At 61.6% G+C, this 13151-nt stretch overlaps 4 protein-coding genes across 4 annotated transcripts; all 4 read left to right on the top strand.

Annotated features, from left to right (window-relative positions):
• Nucleotides 1-2321: 2321 nt before the first annotated feature.
• LSCM1_01580 (uncharacterized protein) lies at nucleotides 2322-3476 on the top strand (the record flags this gene model as incomplete). The annotated part of the gene is made up of 1 exon (XM_067319183.1): nucleotides 2322-3476. The coding sequence occupies one exon, from the start codon at nucleotides 2322-2324 to the stop codon at nucleotides 3474-3476; it is 1155 nt and encodes a 384-aa protein (XP_067176462.1).
• Nucleotides 3477-5913: 2437 nt separating this feature from the next.
• LSCM1_01579 (uncharacterized protein) lies at nucleotides 5914-6132 on the top strand (the record flags this gene model as incomplete). Its single annotated transcript, XM_067319182.1, has 1 exon — nucleotides 5914-6132. The coding sequence occupies one exon, from the start codon at nucleotides 5914-5916 to the stop codon at nucleotides 6130-6132; it is 219 nt and encodes a 72-aa protein (XP_067176461.1).
• Nucleotides 6133-6900: 768 nt separating this feature from the next.
• On the top strand, nucleotides 6901-7056 carry LSCM1_01578 (uncharacterized protein; the record flags this gene model as incomplete). Its single annotated transcript, XM_067319181.1, has 1 exon — nucleotides 6901-7056. The coding sequence occupies one exon, from the start codon at nucleotides 6901-6903 to the stop codon at nucleotides 7054-7056; it is 156 nt and encodes a 51-aa protein (XP_067176460.1).
• Nucleotides 7057-7223: 167 nt separating this feature from the next.
• LSCM1_01577 (uncharacterized protein) lies at nucleotides 7224-8138 on the top strand (the record flags this gene model as incomplete). The annotated part of the gene is made up of 1 exon (XM_067319180.1): nucleotides 7224-8138. One exon carries the CDS (start codon nucleotides 7224-7226, stop codon nucleotides 8136-8138), a length of 915 nt encoding a protein of 304 aa, XP_067176459.1.
• Between the last annotated feature and the right edge of the window lie 5013 nt (nucleotides 8139-13151).

The following is a 13151-nucleotide window of genomic DNA, read 5'->3' as shown; positions in this document are numbered from 1 at the left end:
TCCGAGCACGCAGCACTGCACGGTGCGCGTATAAGCTTGTCATTGCGTGCAGATCAGCCGGAGCCCATCAGCCTCATGCAATCACAGGAACCGTCGGCAGCGGAAGGCCACAGTCGAATTGAGCAACTCGCACGCCAACGGCTCAATTCGAAAGGGCAGGGCTTGCCACGAATTGCGTGGCCCTCATGGCTGTCGATCCGCCAGGATTGGATGGGGGCGCGGTATATTCTGTGCGCCGAGCTCGATGCCTTCTGCCATGTCGCCCCGCCGTGAGACGAGGCGCGCAGCGGCGTTGTCTTGCGAGTCCGCCATCAGCGGCACATACGCTGCGCTCGGCCCGCAGGCGCCCGGTGGGGTGTGGCTGGGAGGCGGGCAATCATGCACAAAGCAGCGGACGTTGAGGCCCCCCTCTCTCTGCACCACCCTCACCGCACACATCATTCGATTGGCATCATCGTCATCATCGTGTTGCCGGCAGCTCGAGCGGGTCAGGGAGGGTAACGTTTTGCCGTGCCGTCAGCGAAATGACGGAACGAATGGGGGCTGTCCGCTTTCCGGCAGCTCCCACCTCGCAGAGCCCCTCTTCGCTGCACCCGGTGAAGCGCTGGCGCAGATGGCGTGCCGCCCTCCTCCCCACATTTTGGTTGCTTTTCGGTGGCCGAAGAAGCGCGACAGAAACCGACAGTCGTGTCAGGGACGCAGCGAGGGCCGCTGCGACGTTGAAAAAATGCGCGCGTTTGTAAGGCGCGTCACGAAAAGAGGAGCGTCTGAGCCGTTGATGACGCTTCACGATGTATGATGCACACGAGGAGCTGAGGCCCACACGCATTCCTTCAAGGCGGTATACCGAGGTGTATGCTCACCCAGATCGACAGGGTGAGGTGCCAGACGGCGATGGCGTGAACTTCTCCACCCCCCTTCCCCTCTCTCCCCCTACTGAACCTTGTGTCGCCGTATGTGAAAGCGAGCGAACGTGCAGGGCTGGGAGCCAGGTGAGAGGTGCCCTGGGAGGGCAGACGCGCGCGCGCTATGATGTCCGCGCCTGACTTCTTTGGCGGTTCCACAGCTTGCTTAGGTAGTGTCAGCCCCCCTCCCCCCGATTACTGGTGGCCGGTGCTGCTGACGTACATGTGTGCATTTTTTTGGATGCGCTTTTTTTTTTGAACGTTCGCGTTGTGTACACCTCCTCTATGTTGGGCGCCGCTATGCTTTGTTGCGGAGAGTGCGTGCCCACCCGTCCCTCTCCTTCTCTCTCTCTCTGTGTATACACGTGTCATCGGCTGACGACAATCGACGTCAAGCGGCGAAAGAACAGAATGTGAAAGCGCATCGCGTTTATGCCGCCACCGGCACCTCTCGGTTAATGGAGTTGACGGTGCCATCAGAGTTTCTGTGGACAACTCCTGTTTACAGAGGCTCTGCCGCACCAGAGGCTCTCCAAATATGTTCGAATGCAGCACTGTTGTGCATGAATGGCTCCGCTCTCGCTTTCGCCCAAAGGCGTTCTCACGGTCCCATTCGATGTCGTTCTTTCCCCTGTGCTCAGCGTCTGCGAATTGCCCTGCTTTCACCATTGGCGGCGCTTGCTCCCGCTGGTCATGGAGGACGGCGCGCGGCATCGACTAGATGCACTTCGGCGATCGCTCGCATGCGCCATGCCTTCAGCTACGCATGCGTACTGAATCGGTGCTCAAGCACGATCGAGAAGCGGCCCAGGCCAACGCTAGCGTGAGGGCCTTTGCATGGAAGGAATTCTGTGATCATTACCGATGCGTCAAAGAGGGCTGTGCGGCGGCGGACTGCCTTGCCCGTTTCGACCGCTGGAGTAAGGCTTCCCCCCTCACACACACTTTCTCCCACTCTTGCAACGATGTTGCTTTCGACTTCATTGCTCGACAAACGCGCGCGCACACACACACATGCACTGAAATCGGTGCCGCTTAGGGTTTCGTTTGCTCTCATTTCTCTTGAAGGGGACCCGCGGCGCGCTGCTCCACCGCCCCCGAGCACGCCGATCGGCTCACTGTGGCGCATACGCACCAGCGAGTCCGCGGCCCCCCTTTCCCGCACTCCCTTAAGCCGCTGTCTGTCGTTGGCGTCTGTCTCCGAATGTGTGTGCACATGGAGGCGTCGCCTGTCACCTGCTGCCCCCTTCTCGTGAATGGTCTGACGTGTGGTTCACCTTCTCCTCCACATCTACGCACTTCCGCCGCCGAGTGTCAGGTGGCCACGCTGCGCGTTCTTTCGATCCTCTGACGGAAAGTCGGAGCGCCTCCTTTCCCCGTTGAATGGGCATTGGCCGCCGCACAGAAGAGAGGTAAATGGGCGCCGGAAGTAGCGCGGAGGCGAACGGGCTCTCTAACAGCTCCACGTGCAACAGCACCCTCGAGCTGTTTGACATCCGCTCCATTTCCCTCTCTGCAGAGGCGGACATCGCGCCGCCACTGCATGCGAAGGGGATCGCACCCCGCCCGATGGCAACTACACCTAAGAAGGCGCCGCCGAATCAAACGCACGCCCCTTTGGCCACAAACCGGGCGGCTAAAAGAGGAAGCCCTCCAGTGGGGGCAGCAGCGCCGTTTGGACAAGACGAGGAGGTGCCCACCCTACACGCTTGTGAGGAGATTAAGGGGTTGCCGGTGAAGGTGCAGCCGCACTCGCGCGCAAGGGTCAAGGGGCAGCGGTCGAAAGCGGAACGCTCAAGCCCATCGTCATGGCGGCCCTTGCGTGAGCCGCTACCTGAATGCCTGACCAGAGAGGATAGGCATCGCATCACCAACCGTGCAAGACCGTCGTGCGGGGGCCAACACTCCTGTCTGAGTTCTTACGGGACTTCGATGGCGGACGCGTTGGCTGCCGTTGTGGAAAGGCGGAAGAAGACTTTGCAGCGGCGGCCGCCGACGAAAGAGACGCAGGATCTGCTTCCGCAGCTGGAAGGGAAGCGGGGGAAGGATAAGGGCGCTGCCGGTGCAGACGGCGAGGTGCCTTGGAGGACGAGGCATACGCGGCCGAATGACGCCTCGGAGTCCCTGAGCAGGTCGACGAGCCATTCGCCAGCGCTGCCGGTATTCGCATCCGCCGGGATGCCTATGGTGCCGCGGCCGGCAAGCACCATGGGTGTGACCAGCGGAGAGGTGCATAGCTTCTGTCTGTTCTCCTGCAATGACCAGAGCGCGTCGACAGGCCCAGTAGAGGAGGAGCTGCACAGCTTCATCGACGATGGGGGCTACGGAACGTTCCTCGCTGACATGAAGCTAGAGAGTTCAATGAGCATAGTGACGGAGGCGGCACCTGCACCACAGCCAGCCGTCACCCAGCAACTGACCGCCGCTCGAGTGGCGGCCCTAAGCGCTGGGCCGGAGAGCAGCGCGTTCTCGTTGAGGCCACCCAGGGCAAGAAGGTCGGCCTCACTTCCCTCGAAGCGCTCCCGTCGTGGGTCGTTTGTGTCTTTTGGTGGGGAGGTGCGTCTGGTGTGAGCGACGGCGAAAGGAGAGGGGCGTCCGTTGATCGAGTTCACGCGTAGGGGGGGGGCCGGCGGGTGGGGGCGAAATGCGCTTTCGTACGAACCAATATCCACATATGTATATGTATGTCGGGTGGGGAGGGGCCCTGTGCATTGCACGAGTAGCGAAGAAAGGGTGTGATGCAGCGGCCTGCTTGTATGGGCAGCCACTCTTCTCTCGCGCGCGTCTTCCCTCTCTGACCGTCGTTTCACGACCGCCTTTCTCCCCCGGCTGATTCGCAGACTTGTCTTCGATATGTACGCCTCCTCCGCCCCCCCTCTCTCTCCCTCCCTTTTCCCCTCCCGTGGTGTTCTGTCTTTTTTTTAGTTATCGTTTTCCTCTCTCTCCCCTCCTCCCCTTCGCCCGTTCACGCTTCCGCTTCCATGACTTCGCCCCTCTTTATTCGTTTCGATTCTCTTCTTCATTGTTGCTCCTCTCTTCTTCCTCTCGTTCCGTGCGCATGTATATGTCTGTGCGCTTTTGCGCGTCGAACGCACCTTCGCCTCGCGCTCGCGTGGACGGATGTACCGGCATGGGTGGCCCTGATGGCGGCACAGATGTTCATGCGTGCAAGCGCCGCCGGCACGCGCTTTTTTTCTCTTTAACTGGTTCGTTGCTTCAAGGTCTGCCGGTGCTGCAGAAGTGGAAAAGGCGCCGGCGGCAGCGGAGCGCGAGGGGAGACCTCCGCTTACTGTTTCCCTTTCTCATATGTTTCGTTAAATCCCTAGCTCTCTGTGTGCTTACCCTCGCTGAGGGCGGAGAAAGAGAAGGAGAGACGCTCCGCTTACGTCTGTACGAAGTGAACGGCGGCGATAAACATCGAACACGTGCGCTCTTCGTGCCGTATGCGGTGCTGAGGCGCCGGCATTTTTTTCCTTTCTTTTCTTATTCCAATGGACCCATTCGCATCTCGCTCATACATACACACACACTCTCGTTCACTTTTTATTCTTTCCCCTTTTTTGAATGGTGTCTCGCCTTCGGTTTCGACGGCATCGCCCGCCCGTTCGTCTACTTCTCTGTCCCTCAGCATACGGTGACGGGAAGCGCCGAGACTGCAGTGATGGCACACGACGGTGCGACAAGTGCCGCTCGCTACATGGAAAAAAACACGCGTGCTTCTGTCGCTGCTGATGACGCGCACGGCGTTGACGTGCTTGCTCACAAGTGAAAAAGGTCATTCGGAGAAGAAAAAGTGGAATGCGCGAATGGACGCGCGTGCATCTGAGCGCCTGAGGGGGGTGGGAGGGAGGACTTGAGACCAGAGACGAGGCACCGAGCGCTTGCGCTAAGTTTCGCGGGGTTGCCGGTGCTTCTTTTTTCGTCCGAAGGGGCGCGAGTTTGCTTCTTTCCTCTTCGTTTGACTTCGTGTCGGCCTCACCGTGTGCGGCGCAGGCGTGGGTGTGCGTGTGTGCAGTGCCGTCTTCTTTGCCTCTCGATCCGTCCGCGTTCTCTCTCCCTCTTTCCCTCTCTGTGCTGCTTCGACCTCGCCTCGCCGCGGACGCTTCCTCGAGCTCACTAAGACGAGGAGACGAATGGATCAACAGAGGGCGTGAGGTGTGGCGGGCATCCGTCAACGTCCATTGGCAGAAACGTATGCGAATGCGTTGCGGTCGTTCTATTCCGCTCGTTGGTACTATTGGGTTGGGCTGGTTTCGCCGTCTCGATCCGAATGGGGTAGTCTCTGCTTCCCCATCGCTTGTGCATAGTGTGAGTCGAACGGTAGTCAACGACAGTGTTGTCGTTGTCTCCGTTTTTTTTCTCCTCCCTTTTGTCCCAGGTGGATGTACGGTTGATGGGATGTGATGGGGCGTGTGTGCGTGTGTGGCGCTACACACGTTCAGGGAAAGTTTCACGCAGAGGCGACGCGCAGGCGCAGCGACTCGGAGCAGGGCAGAGGTTGCGTATCCCCTCCAGTTCACATCACTTCCGACGCCCATAGAAAGCATTGCTAGGCACCCGCAGTCCAGCGTATCCGTCGGTGTGATGGCCACTGCCTCGGCAGCTAGCGATGTCGCTCACAGAAGGGTTGCCGCTGTCCGAGACGCGCCGCGTCGAACGTGTGGGCATCTCTGCCTCTGCTCCCCTCTGCTCCACCTCTGCTCGCGCGCATTTTTCGCCTTTCGCTTTCTCGTCTGTCCCCGTCTCTCGCGTGAGCGCCAAAGCCTCACGTCGCGCCTCCCCCGGTCTCCTCAGCTGCCTTTTTTTGTTGTTGGGCAGCTTCCTCACACTTCCACACAAGTATGCCATGCGCGCCGCCGCCGTCTAGCTCCCTCATCTGCGTGCTGTCAGCGGTGGGTGATTTAGTCGTGGCGTCCATGACTTCTTCTGCTGGCGCCGCTATCCGATTCGTCCTCAGCCGAGCATGTCGGTGCTCGGGAGCGATGACCTCCTTCGACCACTACCTGTGATGGGTGTGTGGCTGTTCGGGAACGACAACGACGAGATTCTGACCCTCGGCCACCGAGGCGAGCGAGATGTTCACGTGCAGAGCAGCGGTGGCAGCCCGTTTGCGCGAGCCTTGTCCAACTTTCATGGCGGTGGTGCGGCGGAGTACAGCGATGAAAGGCGCACGCGCCAGCAGCGAGCGGGGCCGAAGCTCGCTGAGCACGGCTTAAAAGTTACCTGAGGGCGGTGGTGGCGGTGGCGAGAGAGGCTGCCGAGCAAACGCAGAGGCCGCGACGACCGCAGGGCAGCTGGACGTGACCGCTCTCCAGTGGATTTTCTCCTACCGTATGGATGAATCGCCGCTTCCACTCGCGCTGGCGGCACCGGGCCCGCATGCTCAACTGACCAGCGAGCGACTCGCAGTGCTCTTCTTCCCTAGCGCAGCAACGTTCTTGCGGTGCGACGCCGCGAAGTGCTTCCGCACGACTCCAGAGGCAAAGCTGCACCACCTCCGAGCAGCCTCGACCCGGCATGAAGCTCCCGCTTTTCCGCATCTCAGCAACCGATTCAGCGGCGTGGCCGCTTCTGTTGTCGGCGACAGTCATCTGCTTGACTGTCGAGTGGTGCGCGAGATATCGTTGGAGGGACTCACGGCAGCGATGTGGAACGCTGCCTGGTGGTATGGCCGACCAACAGCATGCACGCTGGCAGGCCCGCCACGTGAAGCACGTCGCTGCCTGGGGAAGGAAAGGGCGGGCGAGGAACCGAATTTGGCCGTCAGCGATGGGCGCAGGGACAACGGCATAGGATCTTCACTTGCGGATGGTACGCCTCCTCCAGTCGACGGCCAGAGCGTGTGCGCTCCGCCATCTATCGAGGTGATCGCTCCACACCTGCTTTTGCCGTCCGAAGCGGCGCGCATGGGCGGAACAAAGGGATCCCTGCGGGTGCGACTGTGGCACAGGGCGCAGAGAGTGGTGAGAAGGTGTGCTCAAGCTAGGACGCCGTGATGGTCGTGCGGCGAATGAGTTGGTGCCGGCGCATCCGGCATCTGTGCAGCCACAGCGTGCCGCGGTCGAATTCGTGGCGACCGTGGATCGGTTGTGGTGCCTTCACCGATGCGCGGTGGTGGAGCTGCTCATTGAGGGCTACCCGATTGGGGTGACGGAATGGATACTGTCCCCGGAGCTGCGGCATCCGGCGGATGCGCTGCAGGCGGCAGACAGTCCCGACTACACCACTCAGTCGGGGGCCGCCGAGGCGGCGCGAGTGCGCGCGACTTCTCAGCCTATAGGCATTTAGCAGAGCTGTGCTGACGCAAACCGGGCGTGGATGGGGAAAGTTGGTTCGGCGGCGGCGGCAGGGCGCGGAAGGAGCTCAGGCGCCCGGCGGGCTGCCCATGTAGTCTCTGGCCGTGGGCTGCACCACACCTCTCCTGCCGCCGCTGCGGGCGCCGCTCCTTCACTCTGTCTAACCGCTCTGCGGCCCCACCTGCGGGTGCTGCATCTCTTCAACACCACAAGCCTTACCTCGCTTGCGGGGATTGGGGGCTTGGTGGTGCTGGAGAAGGGTGTGCTCACCCGCTGTTCTCGGCTCTACAGCTTGTCCCCGTTGGGAATGGCGCCGTCGCTGAGGGATATCGCCGCCTCACAGAGCGGCGTCTTCGAGCTTACTGGTCTGGCGCTGAGTCGCACCCTTGTCTCGCTATGCCTGTACGGGTGCTTGAACTTGACCGACGTGAGCGTCTGCGGTGGTATTCCCACGCTGCGTGATATGCTCATCTCAGAGAGCACTGTGGAGGTGCTTGATGGGCTGCGTGAGAGTCGCAGCCGTTCTCGCTTGGGAATGCGGTACTTCGATGTGCCGCTGCTGGCCGCACTTTCGCCTGTACCGAGCTTGACCATCTTGCATGCCTCCAGCTTCACACGAACCTCCGTAGCGGCCTTGCAGCACTGCACTGCGCTGGAGGCTGTAGAGGTGAGTGCGTGCGCTCAGCTGTTTGACCTCAGGCCACTGGGACTGGCACCGAGCTCTCGTGAGATCGTTGCCACTGGCAGCAGTGTGCGCCGCATATCCGGTGTGAGTCGCTCCTGCTCGCTGGAGAGGCTTCTCTTGGGGCAATGTCTGCGCCTCCACGATATCGGTCCTCTCGGCGAGTGCGCCAGTCCGCGCGAGCTGCACCTCAGCGGGGCGCCGGTCCAGCTGCTGCAGGTCCTGGCCAACCCGCCAGTTTCACGGTCCTGCTGAGCCTGTCGCGGCTACTATACCTCGGCATGGACGGCTGCACGGCAGCGCAGCGACAAACTGAGGAGGTGAAGGCGGTCTTGGAGGCGCTGTCGTCAGGTTGACATAACCCTTCGGTCTTGCTTGGTGGACTCGATCGGCTTTGATGACGAGATGTGTGTCTGCCTGTGAGTGCATGCGGCCGACAGGGGGAGTGTGTGTGCTGCTTCAGCTCCACTCCAGCGGAAAGCACGAAAGACTGCGCGAACTGCGATGCTGGCGTTATGCCGCCAAGTGAGGGGTATACGAAATGGGATGTGAAATCGGCCTGCTTCCGTGGACGCCGCGGTGTAGCCCAGCAATGTGTCGACCGCTCCAGCGAGCGGCGCGAACCGCGGCCGGAGGACTTACTCCGTCAGTCGGATGCTGGGGTGCATCACGCACATCAACGCTAATCGCAGCTGCCTCACCGTCTTCCCTTGGTAGCCGTCTGCTCCCTCGTCTTCCTCTACGCCCTTTCCCCCCTCGTCCGTCCTCGTCTTCTTCGATGCGCGTGTTGCGGCTGTGGGGCACCCTCGAAACGGCGCCCACTCTCTCTTTCCAACCCCACCCCGACCACATGTCCACTTCGCCCCTCACGTATGTCTGGACGTCGACCTATACGCCCCCCTCCCTCTCTCTCTGTGTACACGACGGTCATGTGAGTGTTTCGCATCCCCGTCTCCTCGCATGCCGTTTGCGTCCCATTGTGGAGCCCGTCTGGCGTCACCGCGCGCATATTCCTCTCTCGTCTCTCGCCGGTTCGACCCTCCCTCGCCAAAGTACGGAGGGACGTGCGCGCTAAGCCTCAGAGGAGTCGCACACGCGGAAGCACCCTGTGCGCCACAGACTCGATGACCCATCTGCGCGTCTCGACTGGACCCACGCGTGCACCCATGCCGCTCATGCGCCGTGCATGGCCTGCGGCCGTGCTCCTCCTGCTGCTTCTCTGTGGCACGGGTGGGAAAGTGCCTAACGCGGTCATGGCCCGCTCACCCACCGTGGAGGAAGCTACTGCCACTCTATCCGCCATGCCGCATCTGCCCTCAGAGCCTCCACGCGGTGACGGACCCACGTTGACGCAACTGCATGAGGAGATCGGGGCGGCCACGGAGGTGCTTTACGCCTCTGCACGCTTCTCTGCACCTGAACAGGAAATGCTGATGACATCTGCCACCATAACAACGGCCGCCAAGTCGGCGGCAGCCCGTGCCAAGGAAAAAAAAGCAACAGCGAAGATGTCAAAGGCCCCTGAACCAACGAAGCCTCCAACGACGTCGAAGGCCCCTGAACCAACGAAGCCTCCAACGACGTCAAAGGCCCCTGAACCAACGAAGCCTCCAACGACGTCAAAGGCCCCTGAACCAACGAAGCCTCCGACGACGTCAAAGGCCCCTGAACCAACGAAGCCTCCGACGACGTCGAAGGCCCCTGAACCAACGAAGCCTCCAACGACGTCGAAGGCCCCTGAACCAACGAAGCCTCCGACGACGTCGAAGGCCCCTGAACCAACGAAGCCTCCGACGACGTCAAAGGCCCCTGAACCAACGAAGCCTCCAACGACGTCAAAGGCCCCTGAACCAACGAAGCCTCCAACGACGTCAAAGGCCCCTGAACCAACGAAGCCTCCAACGACGTCAAAGGCCCCTGAACCAACGAAGCCTCCAACGACGTCAAAGGCCCCTGAACCAACGAAGCCTCCGACGACGTCGAAGGCCCCTGAACCAACGAAGCCTCCAACGACGTCGAAGGCCCCTGAACCAACGAAGCCTCCGACGACGTCGAAGGCCCCTGAACCAACGAAGCCTCCAACGACGTCGAAGGCCCCTGAACCAACGAAGCCTCCGACGACGTCGAAGGCCCCTGAACCAACGAAGCCTCCGACGACGTCGAAGGCCCCTGAACCAACGAAGCCTCCAACGACGTCAAAGGCCCCTGAACCAACGAAGCCTCCAACGACGTCGAAGGCCCCTGAACCAACGAAGCCTCCAACGACGTCGAAGGCCCCTGAACCAACGAAGCCTCCAACGACGTCGAAGGCCCCTGAACCAACGAAGCCTCCAACGACGTCGAAGGCCCCTGAACCAACGAAGCCTCCAACGACGTCGAAGGCCCCTGAACCAACGAAGCCTCCGACGACGTCGAAGGCCCCTGAACCAACGAAGCCTCCAACGACGTCAAAGGCCCCTGAACCAACGAAGCCTCCAACGACGTCGAAGGCCCCTGAACCAACGAAGCCTCCGACGACGTCGAAGGCCCCTGAACCAACGAAGCCTCCAACGACGTCGAAGGCCCCTGAACCAACGAAGCCTCCAACGACGTCAAAGGCCCCTGAACCAACGAAGCCTCCGACGACGTCGAAGGCCCCTGAACCAACGAAGCCTCCGACGACGTCGAAGGCCCCTGAACCAACGAAGCCTCCAACGACGTCAAAGGCCCCTGAACCAACGAAGCCTCCAACGACGTCGAAGGCCCCTGAACCAACGAAGCCTCCAACGACGTCGAAGGCCCCTGAACCAACGAAGCCTCCGACGACGTCGAAGGCCCCTGAACCAACGAAGCCTCCAACGACGTCAAAGGCCCCTGAACCAACGAAGCCTCCAACGACGTCAAAGGCCCCTGAACCAACGAAGCCTCCGATGACGACGAAGGCCCCAATAAAGACAAGTTGAACAAAAGGTATGCCGCTGTGAGGCACTCAAGCCCGACCTCTCCGTTGGTGCAGTCGCAGGTTTCATCGTCGGAGGTGTCGCTGGAAGCCCGCTTCTCGGTGTCATTGCTGTGCTGCTCCCTTCGTGCTGCCCGTGCATCGGACTCTGCTGCAAGGGAAGTGCACCAGCTGAGCAGCAGGGAGAGGACAATGCGCTGGAGACCCATGAGACGGGGGAGGCGGAGGTCTATGGAGACTCGAAGCAGGGTAGGGAACACAGCACGCGTGCCAAGCCGACGCAGAATCCTGTCGAGTACCTCAGCGGGAGCGGCGTCCCTACTGCCCATAACTACGGCAGCGCCAACCCACTGGCACCTTCCCTCCTTCAGAGCTTGAAGCGCGCACCGCCGCCCGTTTTGCGGTGACACGGCTGACGCCAGCAAATTAAAGGATCGCCCGCGCGTCGAGAATGGTATGGTGCTGTAGGCCTGTCGACGGCTGGTGCTGCGCGGTCAGCTCTCTGCGTGTGTGGCTCTCAAAATCACCAAGAAAGGCAGGGCCGCCCCACGCGTGCCGCTAGTGCTCCCTGACCTTTGCCTCTTGGAGACAGCAATGACTCCGGTCACACCGCCCGGACCGCGACTGCCGCCCAAGAAGGGGTGTCGCCACTTCCTTCGCCTTGGCGAAGGAGACGTTTACATCGAAGGGGCCAGCTGCTTCCGTGGTACCCTGCCTGCCGAGGGGGAGCGGTACTGCACCAGGGCGGCGAAGAGGGACCGGTGGGACACGCAGCGGTGCCGCCGGCGTTGTCTACTTCCCGGTGGCAGAAAAGGCTTCTGAGGTATCTGAGCTCGCCGAATCAGGCGCGGACGAGGGCGGGGGAAACACGAAGACGCTGCAGCTGCCCTCTCTGAGCTCGTTGGCTCGGCCACGACTGCTGGTTCATTGGCGGTTGCGAGTGCATTTGTGCAGTTTCCAGCCCCCGAAGCCGCTGCTACTCCCGTGAGAGCGCCACGCAGGGCCTCCGCCAATGCTGGCATGCTTCCCACAACCACAGACCGGGCCTGCTGGCAGCACCGGGTCCTGCAGGAAGCGGCCAGAGGGCTGCCATGCCCATCGACAGCCCCGCGGATGTCCGGAAACTCTTCACCGATGACGATGCGCGACTTCTCGCACGTTGTCCGCAACGCTGTGTTCCATGCGCGTGGCACGAGTGGCGGCGGCGGCGGCCCCTCGCAGCTTTCTCTTCCCTTTCCAGAATCTGCGGTCCCCGAGGCGGCAGCTGAATCACGAAGCTCTGCCCCTCTTCCTCTGTTGCCAGCCTCATGCCCTTTCCACTCATCCGGCGGGTGGGATGGGGCGGCGCGGAAGCGCCAGCGTCCGCATTGGCCAGTTTGCAGCTGAGCGAGCGTGGAATGCGCCGAAGCGCGCGTGAGCGGCTTCTGCGCCTCTGTTCCGTGTGCGCCCGCCGCGGCCACTGCAGCGGCAGATGATGGAGACGTCCTGGTAGGTGTGCAGTGCCAAACTGCAGCACCTTCTGGCAGACCCGTCACGGCGGCGGTGGTGCATCTATTCCCCCCTCCCCCCCCCCGAGAGTGGGCTGTGGGCTTCGCGGCACCATTCGGGAGCCCCCCTCACGAGCCCTACCCACTCGTGGGCTGACAGCGAACCCGTGTGCATCACATGGCGAGCTGCCGACTGCGAGATAGGCGACCGTGTGTGGAAATGTGTCCATCGTGGTGATAGTGGTAAGCTGGGCGGTACCCTCCGCTGTGAGCCGGCGCGACCGTTGCCGCTTCGCGTGTATGGTTGGTGGAATGGATGCATTGGGGAGGGGGTGGCAGCTGGGCTCTCCTCTTTGTATTTCCTTTCCAATAGTCGGGTCACCTCCGTTGTGCTTCGCGCTCGACTACTTTGCACATGTGGACGCGCTCCGCCGCGGACAGTCCTCATGTGCGCACTGCTGCCGGAGAGAGGCGTTGCGCTGCCCTACCCCTCTCCTCCGCCGCTCGACTCTGCTGCGGTGGCGTATGAAGTGCGCCTATACGTATATGAGCCGAATCCCTTCACCCCCCTCGCCTGCTTCGCTGCGCTGCCTCTCCGCATGTCGCGCCCCTGTTGCGCGTGGCTGCAGCTAGCGCGTATGTGGCGTATCCCTTTTCTGTTGCCGCTTTCTCGCTCTCTCCCCCCTCTTCACTTTCCTCTTTCTCATCATTGTCTGATGCCCTCCTCCCCTCCCTCCCCATTTCAATGTGACTGTTTGGGCTTTGTGCTCCCTCTTTGTCTGCCTCCTTCCTCTCTCCTGTAGCGGTTGCCCTTGCGACAGTGGGCACCGATGCCTTTCACGT

Source organism: Leishmania martiniquensis, chromosome 31 (assembly GCF_017916325.1).
Source record: "Leishmania martiniquensis isolate LSCM1 chromosome 31, whole genome shotgun sequence".
Classification (NCBI taxonomy): Eukaryota; Euglenozoa; class Kinetoplastea; order Trypanosomatida; family Trypanosomatidae; genus Leishmania; species Leishmania martiniquensis.
The sequence above is the reverse complement of the archived record's forward strand: the minus strand, read 5'-3'. Positions and strand labels throughout refer to the sequence as shown.